The sequence below is a fragment of the Styela clava genome, chromosome 11, assembly GCF_964204865.1.
Source record: "Styela clava chromosome 11, kaStyClav1.hap1.2, whole genome shotgun sequence".
NCBI lineage: Eukaryota > Metazoa > Chordata > Ascidiacea > Stolidobranchia > Styelidae > Styela > Styela clava.
This window is the reverse complement of record NC_135260.1, coordinates 18,837,157-18,863,811: the sequence shown is the minus strand read 5'-3', so window position 1 is coordinate 18,863,811 and position 26,655 is coordinate 18,837,157. Positions and strand designations below refer to the sequence as shown.

Sequence of the window (26,655 nt, the reverse complement as noted above, 5' to 3'; positions counted from 1 at the left end):
ACGATTTTTACAAAGCGAGTGATTTTTGAGACACGCTGAATGTGTGTGTGTGTGATGCGCAGGTTTTCACGCTAGTGAGTCAGAGCGAAGGATACACACCGCTAGATCGTATCTCGTGATTAATCTTTAAGCATTGTCCATATCCCTCTTGTAACTTTGACGTCGTCGCGATGCGCAAGTTTCCTCCAAGAAATTTTCCTCGCTATTGAGTCAGAGCGAAGGATACGCGCCGCGAGATCGTACCTCGTTTCTCATAATTACTCTTTAAGCAATGTCCATATCCCTCTATTGTCTATCAGGTTCGGGGTTGCAGAATTCCTCACCAATATATCGCTAGGCTGTGTTTGGATAGCCGTCTCAACCCGGGTTAGCGCCGGTATATTTGACACAAAATATAGGATTGGTAAATAGGCTATTGGCTGGAAACCAATCGAAACAATCCAGTTCGGATTTGCAGAATTCTTCATAAAAGTATTTCCTCGAGTAGTATTTCGACAACGACGTGGGGAGTTGGCTATTGTTTCCTATATTTTTAATATTGGCTGAAAACTAATCGAAACAATCCAGTTCGCGTTTGCAGAATTTTTCGAATTGAAACCGCAGTTTCTTTTTTGAGAGATCCCCTAACTTTCGATCGATAAGTCTTCGGTCTCTGACCGATATTCTCGTCTTTCTTTTATTCTCTATTCCTAGTTAAATAACGGATATAATGCTAACATACTGGCATGAAGCATAATATTGAATAATGTACTCCAATAAAACAGCTTCTGTTTCGTTTGTATAAATAATTTAGATTGTAATAGATGAATTCGCTTTTATCACCATCATTTAAGTACTGACATCTGACATGGGCAAACTATGGCCCGTTGGCCAAATCCGGCCTGTTGTTTGATCCAATCTGGCCTGCCTGATGCTGCCACGACCAAACTAAGTTCAAATTTGGATGTTTTAGCTAAAAATAACTCAATAAATTTGTTGAGATTTAAATCAAATTTAGTTTTGGCTCGAGGCTTATTGTTGTCCACTTTTGCTTTTGTAACACTGTAAATGTTGTTCTTTAAATGTAACATTTTACGTTACACTTACTACATGGCCTGCCAGTGGACGACTGGCTCCCGTTCCATAAGCCTACCCTCGTTTCAGAACATGTGGGAATATCTGCTTTCGGATATTCAGGAATTATATTAAGATATAATACATTCTGTCTAACAAATAGAGTAAATTGTTTCCATATTATAATTTTTATTTTTCATTTAATCTATATTTGTTCACAGTCGTAAATAATTTTGCACCAACCAATTCAGTTGAAATTGTGAGTGATTCGGTTAGATATTGTCAAGTTAGGAAATCTTCACAATGGCAGGACAAAGTATTGGGGATCGTATTACTGCTGCTCAACACACCATCATTGGATCAGATATGTCCAAGAGTGTATGCAAAGCAACAACACATGAAATAATGGGACCAAAGAAAAAGCATCTCGATTGTAAGTACCATGTCGCCTAGAATTGAGTTAACCTTTGTGTACAGGAAATTTCTATACAAAAATTGTGTTATATTTAAGAACTTCTATATGAAATTCAATATCAGTCATATTATGTTTAATAATTTCTTCATCTTAATACCGATACACTTAGGATATGTTGATTGTCAAAGTTTTTTTTTTCAATGTTAAGATGGGTGAACACATTGCCTTGCTTATGAACCAAAATGTTTGTTCTGTTTCAAATGAATTGACAGTTTAAAATATCATTTTGTCATAATATAATTTGAAAAATAGTATTTAAAGCTTTTATGATCCTTGCCCTTCCTATACTTATATACAAACACTTTATATGTGAATCTCGGAATTATGCTTGTTTTGTTAATAAAACAGTGTTAAACATTTGACTTGAAACCAAACTTGTGGAGAATGAAATTTCTTACTGAAAGGCGGATGTTATGATAGTTAATGGTCAAAATTTATTGTAAACCATTACCCATCTAATATCAATTAATCAATTGACCGGTTAGATTATCAGTCCAAGTTAAGTTGCACAGCGTGCTTGCTTTATCTGAAACAATGCGTAAGCAACATTCTATTCATTTTCTCTACTTTCTATTATAGTATTGAGAATTACTTATGTGTTTCACTTGTTTCTTAATTGCTACATGAAAAATTTGTGATATATTTGATTTGAATAAACTATGATTTGGATTTATTCGGTCTTACTTTCCATCATTTTTCCATGTCGTCCTGTGATAAATAATAGTTTGAAAATTGTCCTGAGGAAAGAAAACATATCGTTTTTACAATACAAGTCGTCGTAAATATCGACAAAGGTATTCTGGGTTAGTCTGTGTTTCTGCCATGATATAAATTATTCAGTCATCTGTCATCTTATTCTTTGTATTGTATTACTTGTGTCAAAGAAAAAATAATTTTTCTACCAAGCATTATGGAATCTTATTTGTTTCAAACTATGGATATTCAAATAGTTGGGAAGTATCCAAATTTTATAATATTTCATTGTAATATTATTTATATTCATATAATGCTTTACTATAATTACCCATACACTTTATTTAGGAAAAATTTCACAACATAGCCTAGTTGTTAATGCGTTTCCATTTACTAGAAATGCTCTATTGACATATTGATGTATTGATTCATTTTTTAGTAGCGACGGTAATGGTTATGATCACCTGTATACACTATGTTATTGTACTAGAATCACGTTAATGTGATTCATATGGGCTTGGCAGTATTTTCTTGTTTTGCTTAGTCATTGACAATGTTTTTTTTCAATTCAAGAGTTTCAATCAAAGTGAAACTAAAAACATTTAATAAATATAACAATTATAACACATTATATAAATAAAACAAACTAAGGTTCAATTCAAATAAATTTATGTTAGTCACACATTCTCAATTACAAGTTAAAAAATCATCATTATGCTCAAAACCATATGAATAACTAATACTTTGACTGCAATAAATATAAATGATCAACCCTAGAAACCTGATTACAAGATATGACAGTCTCTTGCTTCCTGTTGTACAAATTACTTTCACTTGTTCCTGTTCATCAGAGCTGCTTTTTAAATGATCTACATGTTGTTTACATTACTACTGATCGTCACTGAATGTACGATCAGTCGCAAAACATGTATTTTGAGATATCATGAATAAGCAAAAGTAATTATGCTGGGTATCATGTTACCCAGGCTCAGTATTTTGCCCGCCTTAGGTCTTTCTAGGTTACACCTAGTAAACTATGATACTTTGATGTCAACATACGATGGTTATATCCGGTGACTGAATGAAAGCTTATTTTAATTTGATCCAATATGCATGAATAAAGACATATGACCATTAGATGGATATAACTTCTTTGGTACATTCTAGGAACTCTGCAAAATGTGTTCCAATTCATGAGGTCACTTTTACTCCAGAGATTACATTGTAAATTTTGCGCATCAATCAAATATTAAATCAATTGAAAACTGCACACTGTATTTTTTGCAGACCTCAATGCATTAACTCGAGAACAGAATATCAACATTCCCGAATTAGCAGATCTACTTATCGAAAGAACAAAGGTTGGAAAATGGGTTGTCGTTTTCAAAAGTTTAATCACAACACATCATTTAATGTGTTATGGCAACGAGGTGTGTATAATCTTATTTCACGAAAATAGTTTTTATATTGCTAAAAAAACTGTGTTTTTATACATTTTGGAGCATATGAAAGTATTCAATTCCCCCCTGAATTCTCATTGCAACATGATAGGCATTATCGCCACAACCTCGAAATGCCAAACCAGGATTCTATTTGAACATATTGCCCAGGAAGTAATACAATCCAACCATCGTCAACATGTACAATGCTCCGCATGTTACCACTAGTTTCGGCTCGAAAATGTGTCACTTAAAGTTTGTCTATTTCAATTGCATTTCATGTGCAAGAAGATATAAAAAAAAAAACTAAAATTCTCTCCTAATTGTTAACATCTGGTTGTTGCAAAATATAAACCTGTAATAGTTAGTATGTATAACTTCTACCCAAGCCTATAAAAGAGTCCTGATTAACCAGATGGTATGGTATTTACAGTATTTAAATATTTAAAAAAATATATATTTTGAGTTCATTGCATATTAAAAGACTATTATATTTACAAATTGGATTTTGAATTTAGAAATATACAAAGCATCAAATATCAGGCATAATAATGATAACTTTTATACTAGTTGCTGTGGTTGGCTATGCCTAACTTATAATATTCTGTTTTTTTCAAACTCATTATCTCCATCTCATTGTGACTGCTTGTGCAATGCTTCATTTAGATATATTTGAGTGATTATATGGAACACCTCAAAAACAATGTAACTAACTGAGAGTTTTTAATTTATTTTCAGCGATTTATTCAACATTTGGCATCTCGCCATGCTTTATTTAATCTTGCGAATTTCATTGACAAAACAGGAGTCCAGGGTAAGTCGTTTGTGCTAATTGTGAATATTGATATACAATAATCAATAAAATATTCTCGAACCAGATTTCAAATAAATCTGAATATTAAAGTATTTTAGCAGTGGTGTATCCTAATCCCAATACATAACTCTACAACTGTGTTCTGTGTAGGGTGTCGGTATATTTATATGCAATTTAGATGAATCGGCAGAAGTTTTGATGTAATATGCTCGTATTAGGCGTATCATGAGATTGTGCACTGAAGATTCATTATTTACAACATTTAACGAGTGTTCTATTGACTGGTGTGCATGCATTCCCAACGCCATTACACAAATCTTTGAATCGGTGATCTTGGCAAAAATTTGACAACGATGAATCCTCCATACTTCATTGGGCTTAGTTTTCACATTTAGATTCCCCATTACTTGAATGGTAATATTCACTTTATAACTAAATAGTTGAAATTGCACAATCATTGTTAGAGAAAGTGTGAAGGGATATTGGATATTAATTTACAGCAAGATAGACAATGGGATGATTCTGTGGTGATACAATTTTGAATAGTCTCCCACATTGGGAAATCACTTGTGTTACTTCTAGGGCTGGGAATAGTTAACCGGTTAATCGGTTAACCGATGATGGTTAACGTTTACAATTTATTTTAACCGTTAACTGGCATCACAGATTCACAGGTACAAATCATCTTTAAAATGTACAATTCTTCCAAAAATGATTACGTCATCGCAAATTTATCTCTGTAGCGTTTAATTCAAAAGACTATCGCTAACTGTATAGGTTTGGACCCAATAAATGTGAAAAATAATTGAAATACCAAGATTGCTGATTATAAAAATTTGACAATAATTAATTATGAATCAGTTTTCGGTCGAAATATATTGTTCACGATTTTATTTCAAAAATCAGATATTTAATGTCAACCAACAAGTGCGTAGTTGATGCTGTTTTTCTTTATATATCTCAAAGTAAAATTTGCACATCAAACACTGGAAATTTGTCACATAAATGAAATTTAATAACGGAATCGGGTTTTACTAAAATACTTCCATATGACCTACACACGCTGCATATCTCTTGCAGCAGAGCGATCACGAAACTATCTCGATTCGTGAATAATTTTGAGCGATACCAGAATAAGGTCACGCGAAATTGCTTTGTAACCATTGTGACGTAAACAGCTAAATTATAAATTTTTCTGTGAAACGTCACGCTGCGCTAACTGGTTAACCGGTTAGTTTTACCCGCTTAACGGTTAAAGTGTTTTCCCTGAAATTCCCAGCCCTAGTTACTTCATTTTAAAAGCTTTTCTTGGATTTTTTCCATTAAAATATTTGTCAAAGCACAGGCTGGGAAAAATAAGAAATAAGAAAATGATAGCCATATTTTACATGACAATTTTTGTCAAATTACGTAAACTTGTGTAACCTAGAAATATAGAAAAACAATTTCCAGTGGTTTTATTTCCATTTTTATGTCAGCGAACATTATCATTTGTAGTTTTTAATGAGGGTAACATACAAAAATGTGTTTCACATTATTGCTTGTTTTTTGAATCGCTGAGATGGGTCTTTTCGAAGCTTACTATCTTTAGGGATATGGAATGTGCAGAATGTGAAATATGTTTGTTACACCAAGCGTATACTACAGATAATCTTATCTTTCTTCCTCGGATTACACTCTGAACATGTTCGTTACCACACTGAAATACCACTAGAAATAAGTAGTAGATATGATTTGATTTGCCTGAGGGTTTATCAGTCTTTTTCGTTGATATTATAAGATGTTATTCCAAATTCCTGTTAGAATGTAATGTGTCAACTTGTTTTGTATTATTGAGTTTTGAATTTCTATAAATAGATGGTGCAAATAAAAACATGTAACATAGCTAAACAATGAACATTGATTGACCTTGACCCTGAGGGCTGAGTAGTAAAGTGACTCATAGGGAATTTTTGTATCGTGAACTTTGAACATTCTTGATTCAATGAACTGTGATCTGGTATTAATAAAGTCAACAACTACTATGTTAATTTAATTTTTCGATTTATTTGTTGGCCTGAGGTACTGTACTGTTAGCTGTATTTCTGGCAACTAGCATTTTTCCAGGTGGTTGAGCATGACCTTTGATGTCATCAGTTTCAGGTGACTGATCATGACCAACCACCTGTGAAGGTGATTTGGCCATGTGCACGGGGTAGTCTGGAGCACAGCTCAGTTGGGGGTGTTTATGTCTGTATGTGTTACTTTGGTTATTGCTTTGGACATTTATTCGCTGTATAATTAAGACATTTATTAAATATACTTTGGAGTCGCTTTAACAAATGGTAGCAGAGGATGTGCAATGACTTCTCAAGGATACAAGAATCCTCCTTTGCTGACGGGAGAGAAGCCATACGATCAATGGAAGAATGAGATCTCTATGTGGAGATTAATTACAGACCTTGACAAGAAAAAGCAAGCTTTAGCAGTGACATTGAGCTTATGTGGAAAAGCTAGAGAAGTTGCTCTAGAAATAAGCTCTGAGGAATTGAACAGAGATGATGGAATGCAAACATTACTTGTAAAATTAGATGGTGTTTTTGAGAGAGAGACTTCTGATAGAACGTATGAAACATACACGGAATTTGAGAATTTAGTGAGACTGGAAAATGAAAACATCAGAGATTACTTATCAAGATTTGACATAGTGAACACCAAAATGAGAAAATTTGGCATGGAATTACCGGACACTGTACTGGCGTGTAAACTTCTCAAAGGAACAAATCTTGCTTTAAAAGAAAGACAATTGGTTCTTGCAGCAGTGGACAAGTTAGAATATAAGTCCATGGGTTCAGCACTGAAAAGAATATTTGGTGAAGGAGCTTCATCGTCTTCTGTAGAAGTGAAACAAGAGACTGCATATTTTTCGAAAAAAATTGGTAAATTCCAACAAAATCATGGCAGGCGAGCAGGTACAAATCCAATAAGAAAAGATGGTTCTATCAGTCAATGTGCTATTTGTGGATCTACTTATCATTGGGTAAGAAATTGTCCTAGAAATTCAAAATATTCCAGAGCAAGATGTCAGATTTGCGATTCAAGGATGCATTCTGAAAATTCCTGTCCACATCAGGAGCGAAAAGTAAATCATTTTCCAGAAGATAGCAATGTGATGTCAGTTGTTAATGACATGGATGCGTTCACCAAAGATCTATGTGGATATGCAATATTAGATTCTGGGTGTACTCGCACTGTATGTGGGAAAATTTGGCTTCTTGATTATTTGCAAAGAATCGAGGAATCTGAAATAGAAAAGATTCACACTGAAGATAGTGGAGGAGTTTTCAGGTTTGGTGATGGTCGAAAAGTCAGTTCATTGTATTCCATAGAAATCCCGGGATATATTGGGGACACTAAAGTCAACATTTCTTGTGATGTGGTTGATGAAAATATACCATTATTATTGAGTAAAGATTCCATGAGAAGATCAAATACTGTGATTGACTTTGCAGAAAACAGAGTGGAAATGTTTCATAAACCAGTTAGGACTCTAGAGAATAAGAAGTATTACTGTGTCAGCCTTTTTCGCGATAACAATAAATCACCTACTCCTAGGATTTTTATCACTGCAAATGAAAGCAATGAAGCTTTTTCTGAAAAAGATCTTTCGAAGTTGCATCGACAATTTGGTCACGCTTCCTATGAGCGATTATCAAAACTGATCAATAATTCAGGAAAACTCAACAAGTTATCTTCAAATATGTTGAAGAAAGTTATAGACAATTGTCAAGTTTGCAAAATTTACAAGAAACCTTTTCCAAAACCGGGTGTTGGGTTGCCACGTGCAACGGATTTCAACGAAGTTATAGCCATAGACCTCCATCAGCTTGGCCCAAATTTATGGTACATGCATACTATCGACATGTTCACCAGGTTTAGTTCTGGTTCGATTATTAGTTCCAAGTCTTCATTAGTCATAGCAAATGAGTTTTTGTCACATTGGATAAGCATATACGGACCTCCAAGACAAGTATTCACAGACAATGGAGGAGAATTCAACAATGCAGTTTTTCGTGACATGGCTGAAAATTTCAACATAGAACTCAAGACGAGTGCAGCAGAAAGTCCATGGAGCAATGGTTTAGTTGAGAGGCATAATTCTGTTCTAACTGAAATTTTGCTGAAAATTAGAGAATCTGAATCATTAGATTGGAAAACAGCATTTTCCTGGTCTCTAAATGCAAAGAATTCATTGCATAATGTTCATGGTTACAGCCCTTATCAGCTGGTATTTGGAAGGAATCCCAATCTTCCTTCTTTGCTAACAAACAAACCTCCTTCGTTGGATGGCACTTCTATGAGTGATGTAGTTGCTTCTCATCTCAATGCCCTTCATGCTTCGAGAAAAGCCTTTCTTGAATCAGAGTGTAGTGAACGAATTCGAAGAGCATTGCAAAAACAAATCAGGTCTCATGGCGATGAAATTTATGAGACTGGAGACACTGTTTATTACAAGCGAGAGAATTCAGAAAAATGGAGAGGTCCGGCAAAAGTTATTGGTGCTGATGGATGTGTAGTATTCCTTAGGCACGGCGGACTGGTTATACGTGTACATAAATGCAGGCTGATGCATGATAAACAAAGAGAAGTTAAAGTTGAACAGAAAGAGGAGCAGATATCAAGTAATGAAGCACAAGTAAAAGTAGAAGAGATGCTTTATGATGATGATGACGAGGAAGATTTAAAACAGACTGATCAAGGAAATGAATCTTCAGAATATAACGAGGGACTCTCGGCTTCACCTGTTGTGAAGAGAGATCCTAAACGTGGTCAAATAGTAGAATTCAAAGAGGATGTAACTGGCAATAAAAAAGTTGCAAAAGTACTTGGGCGGGCTGGTAAAGCAACAGGAAAGTACAGTAGCTGGTATAATATTGAATATTTGCAACCTTCATCTGAAAAAGGCACAAAGACATCCATTGATCTTGACACTGTTGAGAATCTATCTATTATGGATGATTTACCAGCTGAAGAAATACCAATTGTTGATCAAGTGATGTTGATTAACGAAGACCTCTTTCTTGAAGCAAAGATGAAGGAACTGCACAGCTGGAAGCAAAATGATGTCTACACAGAGGAAGAAAGTAAAGGCCAAAAATTGTTAAGTACAAGATGGGTGTGTTCAATAAAAAAGACTGACAATGGACCAAAACCAAAAGCTAGACTAGTAGTTAGAGGTTTTGAAGAAGATTGTCTCAGTGAATTGAAGACAGATTCCCCAACATGTTCTAAAGAAAGTCTCAGACTTGTTTTAGCACTGCTTGCACAAAAGAAATGGTCGCCAAAAACTATGGATATTAAAACTGCCTTCTTGCAGGGAAAATCTCTTGAGCGTGATATTTTTATCAAACCACCTAATCAGAAAATACAGAAGCGAAATGTTGTGTGGCGATTGAAGAAATGCGTATATGGTCTTACTGATGCTTCAATGTATTGGTACGAAAGTGTTAAGGAAACGCTTCTAAAATTAGGTGCTCGTATCTCTGTAGTGGATCCTGCTTTATTCTATTATTTCGATCATGGTTTAAAAGGGGTGATCGCTTTGCATGTGGACGACTTTCTGTGGGGCGGTTCGGAAGAATTTGAAGGCAAATTCATCAAGAGTTTGAGAGAGCAGTTCAAAGTTGGAGTGGAATATACTGAAAGTTTCAAATATTTAGGACTTGAATTAAAGACTGATAAGGAAGATATCACACTTAGCCAGCACAAATACATTGAGTCACTGCTTCCGATTGATATCCGTTCATTGAAAACTAAGAGTGGAAGTGAGCTTTTAATCGAAGCTGATGTCTTGAAAGTTCGATCTTTACTTGGCCAGATACTGTGGGTCTCAAATCAAACTCGGCCAGATGTATCATTTGCATCATCTACACTCACATCTGCTTTAAAGAATTGCACTGTTAAAACTGTGATAGAAGTTAACAAAATTGTCAAGCAACTGAAAGCACAAAAGGTCACTTTGAAATTTCCTGCTTTCCATGACAATGAAGTTAAGTTTCTTGTTTATAGCGATGCATCATTTGGTAATTTGTGTGATGGGGGCACGCAAGGTGGCCATATTGTATTCATGAGTGGTGGAAACAGGAAAATACCTTTATGTTGGCAATCCAAGCGAATCAAAAGAGTCGTGAGAAGCACACTTTCTGCTGAAACTCTCTCTATGTCAGATGGTGTTGATATGGCGGTGTTATTAGCAGCGTTGTACTCTGAACTAACGACTGGAAGAGTTCAACCAGAAAAATTTGGCATTGAATGTTGTACTGATAGTCAAAGCCTTTGTGATGCAATCAAGTCGACAAAAGCTGTATCAGAGAAACGTCTCAGGATTGACATTTATGGTTTAAAAGAAATGGTTTCATCCCATCAAATCTCCTGCATAAAGAAACTTCCGAGTGATCAACAATTAGCAGACTGTTTGACTAAGAAAGGAGCATCTTCACACGAACTGTTAAATGCATTATGTTAAACTTTTATTTGAAATTGGAAATTGGGGAGATTGTTAGCTGTATTTCTGGCAACTAGCATTTTTCCAGGTGGTTGAGCATGACCTTTGATGTCATCAGTTTCAGGTGACTGATCATGACCAACCACCTGTGAAGGTGATTTGGCCATGTGCACGGGGTAGTCTGGAGCACAGCTCAGTTGGGGGTGTTTATGTCTGTATGTGTTACTTTGGTTATTGCTTTGGACATTTATTCGCTGTATAATTAAGACATTTATTAAATATACTTTGGAGTCGCTTTAACATGTACGATCTCATCTTCTATTCTAGGAGGATGAATTCCTGCTATTTTGATGACAGTAGAATTAGTAAATCATATCTCTGGTGTTTAAACATACCTACTAAAAAATTTGCTTATATATTCGTGTTGAACCAATTGTTATAAAAACATTTTGCATGTTTTATCATGTAAACTTGTCCCTAAATCTAAATACTGTCGCATACGCCGAACAAGGATGGTGTTTCTGTTCCAGAAACATAGTTCCAGTTAGATATGGTCACTCAGAATCATTCTGTCCTGTGTGATGATATACTCCCTAGTTTTTGCTTATTGCAAATTTTGTATCATTATTTAATTCAATTATTTTTTTTTCATTTAGGTTATGATATGTCAACATTCGTCCGAAGATATGCAAAATATCTGAATCAGAAAGGAATATCATACAGAACAGTTGCATATGATTTTACAAGGGTTAAGAGAGGGTTTGTAAAATAGCTTAATTTTATCTTTCATATTATATATAATAATGGGACTATTAAAATATTTTTTTTATGGTACGCTTTTAAAGATGTGATTATAAAATTATTATATCTTGTTGAGACAATTCAAATACATGTTTTGAATCGTTTTTTTTTTACATGGTTATTCACCCTTTCAGGCTATCCAATATATGAATATAGGGTACTCCCATAGTATGTGTACCAGGGTTAGGCCATAATTTTATTCCGATTTTCCTCATTTTAGTTCTATTGCGAGTTCAGGGACTGTCTGTGTTAGCCAAGTGAATATACCCCCTGCCCATAGGTTTCAGTCCCTTTACACAACTTGATGTAAAGTAGGCTAACAAAATGTTACTTTCCTTGAGTTACCTTCATATTGGACTATTCGTACACATACTTCTGGACCACCCATTTTAGTACTATAGTACTTTTCATCCTTGTCTATTCATGGTGTAAACGTATCATTTTTCCTAACGCCAATGACTGGCTTTCTTTAATTGTCTTATGGTGAGAATGCTTAACCCCAACTTAATTGATGCTTTTTGAGTTTCTAACAAAAATTTTGTTTCTGATTATCATTGTTATTAAATCTGAAATTCTGACGAAGTCTGGACAATTTAAAATTCATAACTTCTAGCTCCTGGAAGTTTGAAAATAAATACATCAATCCTGTCAAACTCTAAATCCAGGCTACCGCTGTACAGCCCTGTTTTTCAAATTAGAAAATTCACTTCAGTTATAGCAATTCTTATCAAGAAAATAGAGCAACATGCATCAATATCTGATTGAATTTTTTTGTCGTTTCATGATATTGTTTTCGTCCATTTTAACGCTTGCATGCGTATTCTCGATTTGTTACTCTAATCTCATACATATTTGATATCATGTATCAGTGCGTCAGGCATATCCCGAGGATATTAAAATAGATTTGATAAGCAGCTTCTACAAATTACAACCTTCAAAATAAGTTTAGGTTTGAGATTATTTTGCTTCTCTATTTTATATTGACAGTGTGATATTTTGTATTAGGAACTGTGTTTGATGAAAATGATATATAGCTATTGATCTTGGTAAACCGGAGATTTGATCCCTGATGTCTAAGGAGGAAAAAGATGAAAATGACTATTTTATTCAGTGTTTTCCCGCAATTTGTATATATTTTCCATTCTGTCTTCTATGAAATTTTATATCTTATACCAGACAAATTGTGCTCATTGTAGCTGGACTGTATTACCTTGAAATATTTAGGCAATTTTGGGGAATCAGAACAAAGCATTGTCGATTTGAGAAAAGAAAAAAAATTAAGAGTTTATCTTTGAAAAGCTCTGCTGATTCTTGTTAATAATAATCGTTTAATAAACGGCGTTTATCATAGCTATTTCAGCTTTTTGAGTTCTATATCCATATTTTTTATTTTCCAGTAAAGATAATGGGGTTTTGAGAACATTGGCAACAGAGAAGTTATTGAAGACATTGCCAACATTGCAGCTGCAGTTGGATACATTGCTGGAGTTTCAGGTAAGAAATGATTCTTATGAATAATATGGTTTTAGAAAGCACACATTTCTACTTATATTTTACAAATTTTTACAAGAAATAGGAATAGGATTTTATTGTAAGGTAAAGTGAATTTGAAATTTGTTTTTCAATTGGTTTTTCTACTTTTATTGATTATTTTGAGAAAAATCAACCTTGTTACTAATTTTTATATTAAAATATTCTAAATTGATGCTAGAATTAAATTAGCTCTATATGATTTAACCAATTTCTGGATTTATCAAAAAATATTGAATTTTGTCGTATACTAATTCATCAATTATATAGCAGGATAGTCACTTTAAACTGAAATATGAATATCAAATTACTTTATGTTATTTCATTGTGCATGAGACATGTAATAGTTTCGTTTTGAATCTTGAAAATCACTTATTACCTATCATAGATATAATTAGTGTGACAATGTAACATATTTTAAAACGAATGTGGCAATTGGATATGTCGTTTAAGTTGTTATTATTGTCCTGAGTCATGGTTCTTGTCTATTTAAACAATGATGTAATTTGTCATGACTGTTTCCTACTACACACTGACATTTCCAACTTCAAATCAAACTTATGACGTATTGTCTACCACATGCGGAAACAGAATTTCCAGTCTATTTTATGTTAATAGTGTAAATCCGGAAGGCTGATGCATATCAATAAATTTCTGTGATGTAATTTATAAAATTCTGGACTGTGATTGGACATTATTTATCATTGGCGGGAGGAGAGTAGGTGTGTCTCTTCCTTACTTGGTTAAACCATATATGGTGTTGCGAAAATTAAAGTCATTCTATTTTGTATCACTTTCTACTTATTGAAGTTTTAGTGATGAGTATCTGAGAAATTAGCTTATTATAGTTGGAATTTTCAACCCCTGGTCATCATACATCATTGCACATTTATGAATGACTTGATGTCGGAAGTGTGACCCAAATGCTGTTTTCAATTTTACTTCAATGATTGATGTTAATTTAATATCAATCCAATTGAATTGTACTATTGGCGAGCTGGTTTATTCTAAATCTTTGGTTGATCTTGAAATGCATGTTAATAAATCTATTTTTTTAATATCACATTGAACAATGAATATAGTGATTCAACAATGCTGGTGGGTTTACAGTATTTGATCACACTAACAATTTCATTTCTGATGATCTGATAGAATATTATCAGTGGTTTAAATTTTAGTCTTGGTAGTTTGCCTATGTGTGAAATGTTGAAGGACTCTTCAACCAGTGTCATTCTCATTAAAGTGATTAATATGATCATTAGTAGGTGATTTATGTTGACGACATAATCAATTTTATGTATTGAATGTCAAATTAGGATTCACCTAATTGGTAATATTATTTGTGATTGATTATAACAAACAACTTTGTAAAACAGTTTGCATCTATGCAGAGTATTATCTGTTATTGGCTCTTATTTGTCAAAAATGTATATGCTTTCATAAATTACGTTGTGGCTAAATGCTGGCCGATTAAAAACAAACACTGGCAATTTAGAATTAATATCCAGAAAAACATACCCTTCAAATTCCTCTATTTCCAAGCATCTTATAATGTATTATGTATTAGAAACAGTGGTATGGTTGTGGTCATTTATTAAACCATTCGGGGCAATGGTGCATTATTTGAACAATCTCTTGTGATGTTATTCATTGCAATCCATGCATTGATAAATATGTATAAAGCTTGGTATTTTATATTCTATAGTAACGTGATTTGCTCAACAGATTTTATTAATGATTAATCTCTAATATGATCATATTCTACAAACTGCTACTATTCTCTGTAAGATGGATAATGTAGGATTACTTTATTAAAACTTAAGATGAGATGAGCTGAACAATCGATAATAGTTCAGCTGTTTTAACTTTTAAATTCACGAACAAGGATGCTTGTATAACTCAAAATTTAATATTATTGAATTTGACAAAAAGGTACTCCCGTAGTATGTGTACCGGGTTAGGGTTAGACAATAATTTTATTCTGATTTTCCTTATTTTAGTTCTATTATAGGTTCGAGGACTGTCTGTGTTAGCCAAGTGAATATAACCCCTGCCCATAGGTTTCAGCCTCTTTACACAACTTGATGTGAAATAGGCGAACAAAATTAGTTACCTCCATATTGGTACATATACTTCGGGAGCGCTGACAAAAATTGTGTTGTTTACATAAATTTTTTATAATAAAAAAAAACTTATCTCGTAGGCTACCCTGAACAATGCCCTGCGAGATTCAAACATAAAAATGTCATGCAGCCATACCAATCAGTTATGGTTGAAATGGCATACAAATAATGAATAAAACAAATTCACCGTATTTATGATTTGTACAATATTTAGTAAATCCATGAAGAAATTTATATAGGCCTAATTGCTCACTGAAGTTGTTTTGGGTCGGTTTAGTGCAACAAAATGTTGAAATTTTCTCAGCGAAATGTAACATGTCATTCTCATTCAACCTCGTTTGACATTACCAAGGCAATTACCATGCATAGTTTTTGATTGACTATTGATTAAAAACGGCCTACAAGGTGAGATTTATTCGTGAGCATGCCCGGCGCAGATAGGTTTCTCTTTTTGTGTGATCGCAAGTACATGTCAAAAAACATAACACTATCGCATTGAAATTCTCTTCAGATGACCGTCCTTTTATCCACTTGATTTTATTGATTTCATCCAAAAGTAAATCCATTTCATATAATGATGAAATAGATAGTATAGATTATTTTCCATGCTTGTAATAAAAATTACTTGGTTGCAAAGGTAGTGTGTTCGTGGAATTTTGTCCAATTAATTTTATTGACAGAAATATTCTGAACTTGGTTTTTCTGCTTTTTCGACGTTCTTTTTTCAACCTTTTTTTAGTAAAAGCAATTCACTATTTCCCCACATACAGTTCATATAATCCCTTCACGTTTCAGGCGAGTGCAAATGAATTAACCAACGGGGTAGTGAATAGTGCTTTCATGCTGCTCTTTAAGGACTTAATCCGGTTATTTGCTTGTTACAACGATGGAATTATCAATTTGTTGGGTAAGCATACCAAAAAAAGGTGTTCCAAAACATTCTTAGAAAAAATTTTTAAAAATGTAAAGTTTGAACTCTATTGACTTTTAATAGAACCTGAATATGATTGTTGTTTTTAGTTATTTTTATTCCTGAATTAGAGCATCAAGTAAACTTGTGTTAGGCATAATGATGATGATTAAATGTTTTATTCATTTTTGCCATTTATTATTAACAGAAAAATACTTTGATATGAAGAAGCATCATTGCAAAGAAGCGCTTGATCTTTACAAAAAGTTTTTGACAAGAATGGAAAAGGTTTCGGAATTTCTTAAGGTTGCAGAACAAGTAGGAATTGATAAAGGTGACATTCCAGATCTTACACAGGTCAGTTCAACAAAATCCAAATACATCTTTCTGACTGTTCAAATCAGTCGAAATGAGCAACTTTTCATTTTTATTTTCAAGAATGTTAATAACTGCATTTTATTAAATTGTAGGCTCCCAACAGTCTATTAGATGCGTTAGAGCAACATTACGCAACACTTGACGGAAAAAAGGGAAATGCTACATCAAAGTGAGTATCACATTAAATGTTGAAAGTGTTTCTTTTATAATGATGTAATGATAAAATTGTAATGTTTCGATAAATTTGTTGACCATGTGTAATTTCAAACTCTTACTGCTACATCATATTGTATGCTATTTGAATACTACAGTATATCACTATACATAGGCCTACTCATTTTCAGTATTCTCATCATGCAGAAAAAAGTAGTATATAGAAAAAAAAATGGAATGAAATTTTTTTGAAAGCTTACATGTTCAAAATTATTGTAACACCCAGTAGTTCCTTGCTGATTAATCTTCTATGTATCTACTTAGAAAACATTTGAAAAGATTGAACAAAAATCATTCCTTTTAAGAAAACTTATTTTTTGGATCAAAAACATTGTTGATCTCAAGTTATTCAAGAATTTTCTATTCTCTTCTCTATTTGACATTATTCATCGAACAAAAGATCTTCATTACTGAATCTTATGGTTTATTGATTTTGTAAACATTATGTTTTGTGGAAGATTACTAATGATTTATAATCCACTTGTTCAGAGTTGTAACGTACTTGTGAATTGCAATATTTTGGCTGTTGTGTGAAATAATGATTTGGGCCCAGCACTCAAGTTACATTCATGAACTTGTTTGGTCGAAATTGAAGGACATGGGTTCAATACTTTATTTACGTCTTTATGCAAACTGAAAAGCTAATAAAAATTTGATCAAAAAATTTATAGGTTGGTCAAATACCACAAATTCCAGATCATAAGTTCACTTTTAACCCTTCCTGGATATATAAATCTGTTGTTGAGTGTTATTAAACTAATTTAATTTGAGCAATTGAGTGTTAGACCTGTATAATGTGTTTCAGACCTTCAACTGCTACTTCTGCTCAAGTGAAAGCATTTTCTGCTGTTAGTTCTTCATTTGATGAAAAAGACAAAGAGGTAATATATGAATAAGCTGCATGAAATCATACTCGCTTGATTCATTGATATCCAACGAACTTTCGAACTATTGGAAAGTGGTATTCCTAGATACGTATTTTAGCTTCATTTTGTGCATCCTTAGTTAATTGCTTTTTTATTATTTTGTATACTATAATGGGTAGATTAGTAGTAACCTTAGTAGTAATTGCATTTCTATCATATCAGTCATTCACTGTTGTTTCATGTTCCAATATCCTGCTGTAAATAAAAATAGATTTTCCATTATTTAGATATCTATATTATACTTGACGTTTTCCATTCCTCTTTGATAGTTTGAAGAGCGAAAGTTGACAAACCATTTGATAGCTTTATAATTATATACTAAATATTTTGATTCATACTGAAACTAGCTTCATGTGAAATTTTGGGAAATTATTTGCTTTTTGTAAATTGTTTATCCGAGATAAATTATGATGACTCATCTCATGTTGTTACTCATTGAATCATGAAAATTTCAGACACAAAACAAAAATGGTAATCTGCTTCTATTGTATGAATTGTCATGAATTAAGTTATTAATGCTGAAAATAAAATTGAATCTCAGTAAATGTTTACATAACAAAGAGATAAATTTTCATTGCAAAGTATGTCGCCACGCAAACAGAAATAACTCTGTTGTATTTTTGTTTTAATGATGATTTCTTTTGCTTTTTCATTTCCAGTAGAGCATGCATTTTACGTAGTTGATAGATCAGTGAATTTTTGCTTACTTAGGAACAAGTATGTTATCTGTGCTTCTGGTTGCATCTTGATTTTTTAGCATTCTTTGTCTTATTTTTGCAACAAATCAATATAATTTTGGCATCAGGCCAGCTTACTCGAAGAAGAAGAACAACTGAGAATGTTTAAACAAAGAACTCAAGAGGCGCAGCAACAACAAGAGCAATTCAAGCCAACAACAAATGGCACAGTTGCACCACCTGCCACAACCCAACAGGTTGAAACTACATGAGAAAATGATTATATTTTTTATCCACCTTCTCTTTCCTTCCTTTCATTTCTAATGTCCTTGTAGATAATCCTTGTTACGGTTCGATGAAAACTTAGGTAATTTGCCTTGGTTTTAGCAATTGTTGACTATGCTCAAATTGTCATTTATCTCAATTTAAAATATTTCAACTTTCAACAAAATAGATGAATGCAAGGTTATAGGGCAATTATCAGTTACACATGGATATTGTAAAACTTGAAATATCTAAACTATCACAAATATGCGCAAACTCAAGGTTTCTTATCTTAACCCAAACGTTTAATTACTATGGTAGACTACTGTTTATTGTCTTTATAGTCTGGAATTCAAAAAAGTCAAAATTGATAAACTCATTTTAAAATTCCGAATTCAATTCTGTGCATCCTTTCTGTCTTTTAACAACAATTCTTATCAAACCTCAATATATGGCTGGACAAATTGATGCAATGTGTTAATATTTGCAATTTTTAGTTCTTGTTTATTAATTTCTGCAAAATGAAATTTCAGTTGACTTGATTCAAAAATCTTTTTTTTTTATATGTTTATTGCTTACCAATGCAACTCTTCTGTTTCGAGATAATTTGTTTGTTTGAACTTTATTTACCAAAATATAAATTATTAATAAATTGTGCCAAAACGAGACATCTTCCTAAAAGTTGATGCTGATAAAAACGACACTGCTAATTCAATCAAATTCTCTCAGCAGACGACATCATCCTTCAGTATTGATCTCCTGTCTACTGATACAGTCGCTTCAGCAAGTACAACCTCCAATAGCCTATTTGACCTAGATAGTTTTTCTGCTCCACCACCGCAGACACAAACATCATTATTTCCACAGCAGAATGCCTTTGGGCAAATGGATGCCGCACAGCCATTTGGAATGCAGGCACATTCACAGCCTGCTTTCACTCAGCCAGCTATGAATAATAGCCAAAGTAAGTATGTTGTCATGTTGTTAACATATACTGATATGGTTGTGCTATTGTTGGATTATGATGTAATGTGAAATCCATTTTGTCTCTTGACTTGATGTAAAAAATTATAATCTGCGAACATTGATAAATTACAGATTATACTATACCAAGTGTAATAATTGTCCACGGCAATCATTATATAATCACAATTTTTCCGGCTTATGTAAACAATGTGTCAATCATCCCTATTTACGAATATTAAACTACCAGATTGTGCATGAAATATTCCTTATTTAGTCTAATTCAGATACATTGCTCTTTCAATTTAATAGATATATTGTGATTTTTTTCTGAATAAGCGAACAAGCAACGACCCCAATGTGACAAAACATCGCTTGTCCGATAGATGCCGCTATTTAAGAATAAAAAAATGTTGATTGCCATCCATATGAAGATGGATATATTTACAATTTTGATTTTCATAATCACTGTTTATCATAATTCATAATCACCATTTATTCGCATGTGTGACATCATTATCATACTTCTTGATTAAAGAATGCTCATATTTTTGTCAAATTCAGTGTTTCCAGGAATGTCCAATTCACAGCCACCACCTATGGTTACATCTCAACCAAATCTTTTTCCAACAACAAATGCTACTACTCCATTTGATTCCAGTATGTAATTTTACTAATTTTTATTGATAAAAATTGATCTTGCATATTTTTATGTCTTTAAATTAGTGTGTATGAGAGAATCATGGATTATACCTCCGGTTAATTCAGGAATGTCCAAGACCAATGAAGTTTTGATTTTGTGAAGGATTCAAAATTCTCCAAAAATTTTGATATTAATTTATTGGTGTCTGATATTCAGACCAATACAACCATATCTAACAATTGATAAGTGTGAAACCAATCAAACAGGCCATCTTCACTTTTCTCTTTTATAAATAATAATCTATTGTAAAATGATTTATTTAATTTCTAGGATAAGGTTGACAAATTGGAATTCATATTTGAAAATGTATTCAGAACAGTAAATTATTTGGTCTTGGCAATCATTGACATATAAATTTTTATGGAATCTCTCTAATTCTTCCAAAACCCAAAAGGACCAATAGTGGAATAATATTATGCATGTTAATACACATGTTGGGGTTTGGAGATAAATTCTCTCCTTACGCTGGACTGATCTTTTGGTTAGAATTAACCGCATAACAAGATATGATTCTCTGTGGCCCAAGATAGAGCCTGAATACCATAATGGAGCTGATTTTTGGATAAGATTTGACATTTTCTCTTTTTGCAAATTGGATCAATGTGGTGCCCTTCGAATGTTGCCATTGCTTCCATATTTGGTTTTCAAGAGCACTCATACTTGCTTGTTGATATTGGAAACTGCAAGTTTAATATACAGTATCATATAAAATTGAGAGGCACTCATAGCTGCATGTTTCATGGACTGTGTAAACGTCATACAATTCTTCAAAAATATCTTTAAAATAATATAACATATCGATTTTTGTGCTAGGAATTACTTATTATGGATGCATTTTAAAACATAATTACGCTTCAAAGTGTGGGACGGCTAATTGAATGGTGGGAATATTCACATAATTATATTCACCTACATGTACTTATACTTTTCTTACATATTTTCAGGTAATGCATTGCCATTCCAGGGTGATTTGTTGACACCAACAGTGTTTGGTCAACAAGTGCAGGCTGCACCTATTACAATGAATTCAACTTCTAATCAACATCCGCAACCTGTAGGAAGTGATCTTGATTCTTCTCTCGCAAATGTTGTTGCTAATTTGAACGTTGGTGGAATGAAGTTAGTGAATTTAATGTTGCTAAATATATTTGTTCAAAAATTTGTATACATACATCTCTTGTAATAATAGTAAAGCCAAAATAGGGATATTCCTATCCAAGTGGTCCATATATAATATATCCAATAGTTTGTTTCAGTCGGTAATATTCAAAATATATCTATGACATAACAGAAGACAATATAAGGTACTCCCAAAATGGCGGACACTGGAAAGTAGTATGTGTATGAGGGTTAGGCCATAATTTCAGGTACAAATACTACAGGGGTCACTTGGCTAGTCCCTGAACTTGTAATAGAACTAAAAATACGGAAAATTGGGAAAAAATTATGGCCTAACCCTAACCTGGTACACATACTACGTTCCAGTGTCCGCCACCTTGGTTCACATACTTCGGGAGTACCTAATATAATGTATTTGCCTTCAAAAGATAGGTGCAATAGTTAAGATTCTCAAACAAATCTTGCTTGTAATTTCTACTAAACTAAATGTGTTAGAAATGTTTGTAACTGTAATGGCCAACATTTTTGATCATTGTTTCAATATTTTATAATTTTGCTTGCCGAGACCCACCTGAGGTAGGAACCGAAAAATATATGCACTTTTATATATATAATTCTCAAAATTAAAGGTCAAACATTTTTTTGTCATCCTGGTTTGATTTTCATTTCCAGGGCAAATCAAAACTTCCAGCCAAAGTCAGAGAGGAAACTCACTGGAGGGATGAATTTTCAACCACAATTAACTAATACATCGACGATGCCACCAGCGATGCAAATGCCAGGCACTGCACCAGCAATGATGCCACAGATGACAATGCAAATGAATTATAATCAACCAATGGTCAGTGAATATTCAGCAAAATTTATTTGTTAGGGTTTGTTAATAATGATTTCTCATAACTGAATTTTTTTTGATTTTTTTTTGTCCTGATTCAATAACCTAGTTGAGTATTATTTTTCAACATGTTACCATTGTAACGCAGATGGGTATGCAGCCTATGATGCAACCAAATATGTACGGGCAACATATGGGAATGCAACAACAAATGAATATGAGACAACTGAATCCTAATAATCCGTTTGGACCAATGGTGAGTAGAGCATCATAATATCGATAAACATAGCAAGGCTCATGCTTGCGAAAGATTTTTTTTTTCCGATAGCTTGTGTAATGCGCCATTAGCTTCCTCTAATTAATTCAAGTTCTGGCATGACTAACTTTACAATTTAGCAAAGTATAAAAAAAAGGAATTTCACAATCTTTAAAACTATGCCACTATTTATCTGAAAAAGGTAAACTGCATGTGCACTGTATTTTCGACATGGCCTAAATTTTTTTTTTCTAAATGCTGGGAATTTGATAAGATTTAAGATTTTAATATTGTGAATTGTAGCATTTCTGTAATAAATGAAATGGTGATTTTGCTTACAGTAACATTACTGAACATGATAACAAAATATCGTCTTGGAAAGGTTAGTTTATTTCTAAGACTGCATGCAATTTTTGAATGCCAGCAGTATGCATTATTCTTTTGACTAATCACTAACAACTTGCATATTTGCGATATTTAAAAAAATTGCATCATTGCATATGCATGATCATACTTGATTACAATTTATTTCTAGTTTAATTCTTCCTCTATTCTGCATCACACAGGCAGAAACAGCAATTAGGAAATTAGAACCATCAATCAACCCCCCTTTTTTAATTTTTCTCAATTATTTTCAATTTCACAGTGTTGATTTTATAATTTCTTCAATCTAACGTTTGCTGTGTGCATGTGCTTTCTTTTTTCACGCTTACCACGAAACTTCAATAAGGATTCTTCAAAATCATCTTCAACTACTGACACAACATCTTCGGGGCCATCACATACAAGTTTAGACGATTTATGCAAAGGACTGTTCTAACACTTTTTGTTGACAAAAAACTGCCTGGACTAAATTATATAATCTGAATGTTAGAATATACAAATAATTTTAAAGAAGCAAATTTCATCGACTTGTTATTTTCACAAAGTCTAACAAATGTCTGATGATTCAAAAAACCTATCTATGAAACTCTTACTAGTGATATTCGCAAAAATGGTTTCTGATTCACTTTTTATTAGTAATTAGTTATTAAATTAATAATTGGATCGCGTAATTGGCATGTTGTTGTAATAAAGTCTTAACTTTAACATCCAGCTTTATAGCAAGCCATCGCTGTTGCTTCATCCTGTAAGTAACTCAGTGCTATTATTTCAAATTGCCTGCATGTATACAAAGTATTGAATTTTCTTACTTTTTTGCTTCTACATAATTTGAATATTTTAAATACCACGCTTGTTCTCAACATGATTTTGATGATTAGCGTTTTGAAGTATGGTGCTAATATAGGTATTGGAACAAGCATGCCAACTCAAAGGGGTGTAATGTCCTAACAACACAGAGCTTTCCATTGGTATGGGTGTGAGCGAATCAGTCATAAAACTTTTTTCTTTGCTACTTGGTGTGCATGAACTCCAAACTAGCTTTTGACACCTCTATTTCGATAATCCTGTTTTTTTTTTCTTCATTTACTCGCACATTTTGTTTGCTCTGTCAAATTATGTATTTGGAATGTACTTGGCTTCACACTTCTTTAATTTCCTCAAGCAAATAAATATCAAGTATTTATGATAAAGAAGTAAAGTAGCATTGAAATCTACTTTGGCTGCTACCTGATGACAAGAATCATAGTCATTGAATATCAATAACATGATTTGAGTTTCTTGATTAAATTATATTAAGCAAACCTCTATACTTTTGTATTTGCAGATTAATTTCTAATGATATTCAACTGAGAGATGGCGCTGTTGTGAGCTTTATCGTGCTTCGTTAAAACATTTCTTTCTAATAATTTTATGATCCTGTTTATATTATCATATACCAGTGATACTTTTTAACTGCTTAGTAATGTTGAAATGGCACATAAGTCAATAAGTGTGTTTTCCCAACAAACAAACTGAGATATTTGTTTTTAACAACATATTCCTCACCCACATATAATTTGATAATGCTGTTTCCTGTCTTTTTAATACATGACAGGTTACAAATGCCTACGATTTTGTTTTATATGGCCATCCAACAGTAGCTGAATTGGCAAATTTTTAGACTGTTGCTATTAGCCTAGAAACTACATCCCAGGACCAAAAAATTATTTCTAAGTTGATCTGTTTGGTGCAAATCTGATAATATATATACATACATTGAAAATTTGAAATATTTCTGTTTTTTTTGTAATTAGGTCTTTCATAAGTTGTGAGGATGATATGGCCATGATAACCGAAAGCCTTTCAACAACCATTTAAAATATGATGAGTTTTTGAAGTTAATTTTACCTGTCTGATATTTAAATATTTGTCAGCAGTGAGAGTATCCTATTTATACTCTTTATACCAAAACACTGAATTTGAATCGAATCACAATTTGATGAAGAATAGGCATTTCGATTACTGTTTAACTGTGTAAATAGCATTGGTTGTTGAAAATTTATTTTCCAATTGAGCTCTGTCATGCTTCAGTTTAGTAGTCTATTTCATCTTGTTTCTAACAAATCTCATTTATAAGATATTGGCAGGATAGAATACCTAGCCGATCATGTCAGTAAAAAAAAGCTGACCAAATGAATAGGTGCTATGACATAATATATTTATACTATATTCATCGTAATGGACATGTTATAAATATGATGAATTAATATTGTCATTTTAGTATGTATATGTATGTTCATAATAATATTGTGATAGTGGTGTGCTAAACAGTGGTAAACTTCCATTCTAGCTTTCCCCCCTCTAGTAGATCATGATTCAACGCATTGACCAAGTGATTTTTGAATTGTTGTAGATGTTTTTTATTATTTGTTTATTATAGTTATTTTTGTGACATATGCTGACAGTTGGGGTAGTTCTGTATGTATATTTGTCTACTAATTTGTTTGAGCAGAATTGTATTCAATAATATTGTTTTGGTATTGATATAAGTCACTGTATAGCAATTTCTCTGTTATATAGGAGAGATTGTAAAACAGTCTAAAATTCGAAGAAATTTAGAATACCAAGATATATTATCAAAATTGGAGTTATTTTAGGGGATGATAACAATATTGAAACAGGTTTGATCCTTACTCCCTCCATGAAGTCAAATGATTTCCTCCTCAAATAATGTTACATTGTGGTAAACTAAGAAAATGCATCATTCCATATCAAGCAACAGACTAAGCAAAATTCTTATAAAGCCTAACTAAAATATATTATAATTTTGCATTGTATATATTTCTATTCTATTTTCTTTAATCTATGTCACCACAAGCACGATTGCTGTTCAGGAAAAATGGTTATGGTTTTCATTTAAGGGTATACTAATGCCTGTACTGTATTCTCCATAAATGGGAGCAGCAGGTTATCGACAATCGATATGTTTTCATACCAGGAAAATTTTAACATATTAGCCATCCCTATCTCCTTTATCACGACTTCCATTGAGGCTACTTAAGAATAATATGTTGCAGTCGTTTCAATGTTCTATCCATGTATCATAAATTATTAACAATGAAAATATATTTATCAAGAATCATCAGGCATTCGATAAATTTGCTTTATGGATTGATATGTGGAGATTGTTTCAAATAACCAATAGGGCTCTTGACTTGGGGAGTATTATTGAAATTAATGAGCATTTATGAAAACTCTGGCGCGCCCAAGTTCGACTAAGAAATAGTGATGCACATCTTACCACCGAGATGCTTTGAAAACCGTTTGTCAAGTGTCCCACTGGTGGGAAGTCTATTCAATTCAATGGAATATACTGTTGAAATTTAGCAAAGAATCGGCATCATCATATAAAGCAGTGGTTCCCAACCGCCGGTGCCGGTCCGCAAGAAAATTTAGTTGTTTTGTTGTTTTCATGTCGTCTCAATCGCTTTACCCAAGGCGAGGTTGCGTTGGTTTATTACGCAAGTTCTCTTCCGTCATATGCGACATCTTGGCGCCGAGTAATCACACTTTTCGCTTTTTCGGCTCCAATTAATCGCGAATGCGCTCAATGAATCTCGCAAGAATCGGAAACCT

The 26,655-nt window shown here is 33.0% G+C and overlaps 1 protein-coding gene across 7 annotated transcripts; it reads left to right on the top strand.

The window, feature by feature from the left end:
- The first annotated feature begins 1,278 nt into the window (after positions 1-1,278).
- Positions 1,279-26,166, top strand: LOC120347704 (phosphatidylinositol-binding clathrin assembly protein LAP-like). 7 transcript variants are annotated; one of them, XM_039417772.2, is made up of 17 exons: positions 1,279-1,486; positions 3,509-3,651; positions 4,399-4,474; positions 11,615-11,717; positions 13,157-13,253; positions 16,208-16,319; positions 16,531-16,679; positions 16,793-16,869; positions 17,719-17,794; positions 18,645-18,773; positions 19,510-19,744; positions 20,308-20,403; positions 21,391-21,565; positions 22,238-22,406; positions 22,549-22,656; positions 22,998-23,038; positions 24,365-26,166. In XM_039417772.2, exons 1-16 carry the CDS (start codon positions 1,357-1,359, stop codon positions 22,998-23,000), a joined length of 1,878 nt encoding a protein of 625 aa, XP_039273706.1. In that variant the 5' UTR covers positions 1,279-1,356; the 3' UTR covers positions 23,001-23,038; positions 24,365-26,166. The 7 variants fall into 7 exon arrangements, with proteins under 7 accessions (XP_039273706.1, XP_039273705.1, XP_039273702.1 ...); XM_039417771.2 differs by lacking the exon at positions 22,998-23,038; XM_039417768.2 differs by lacking the exons at positions 22,998-23,038; positions 24,365-26,166 and adding an exon at positions 23,387-24,357.
- The last annotated feature ends 489 nt before the right edge of the window (positions 26,167-26,655 follow it).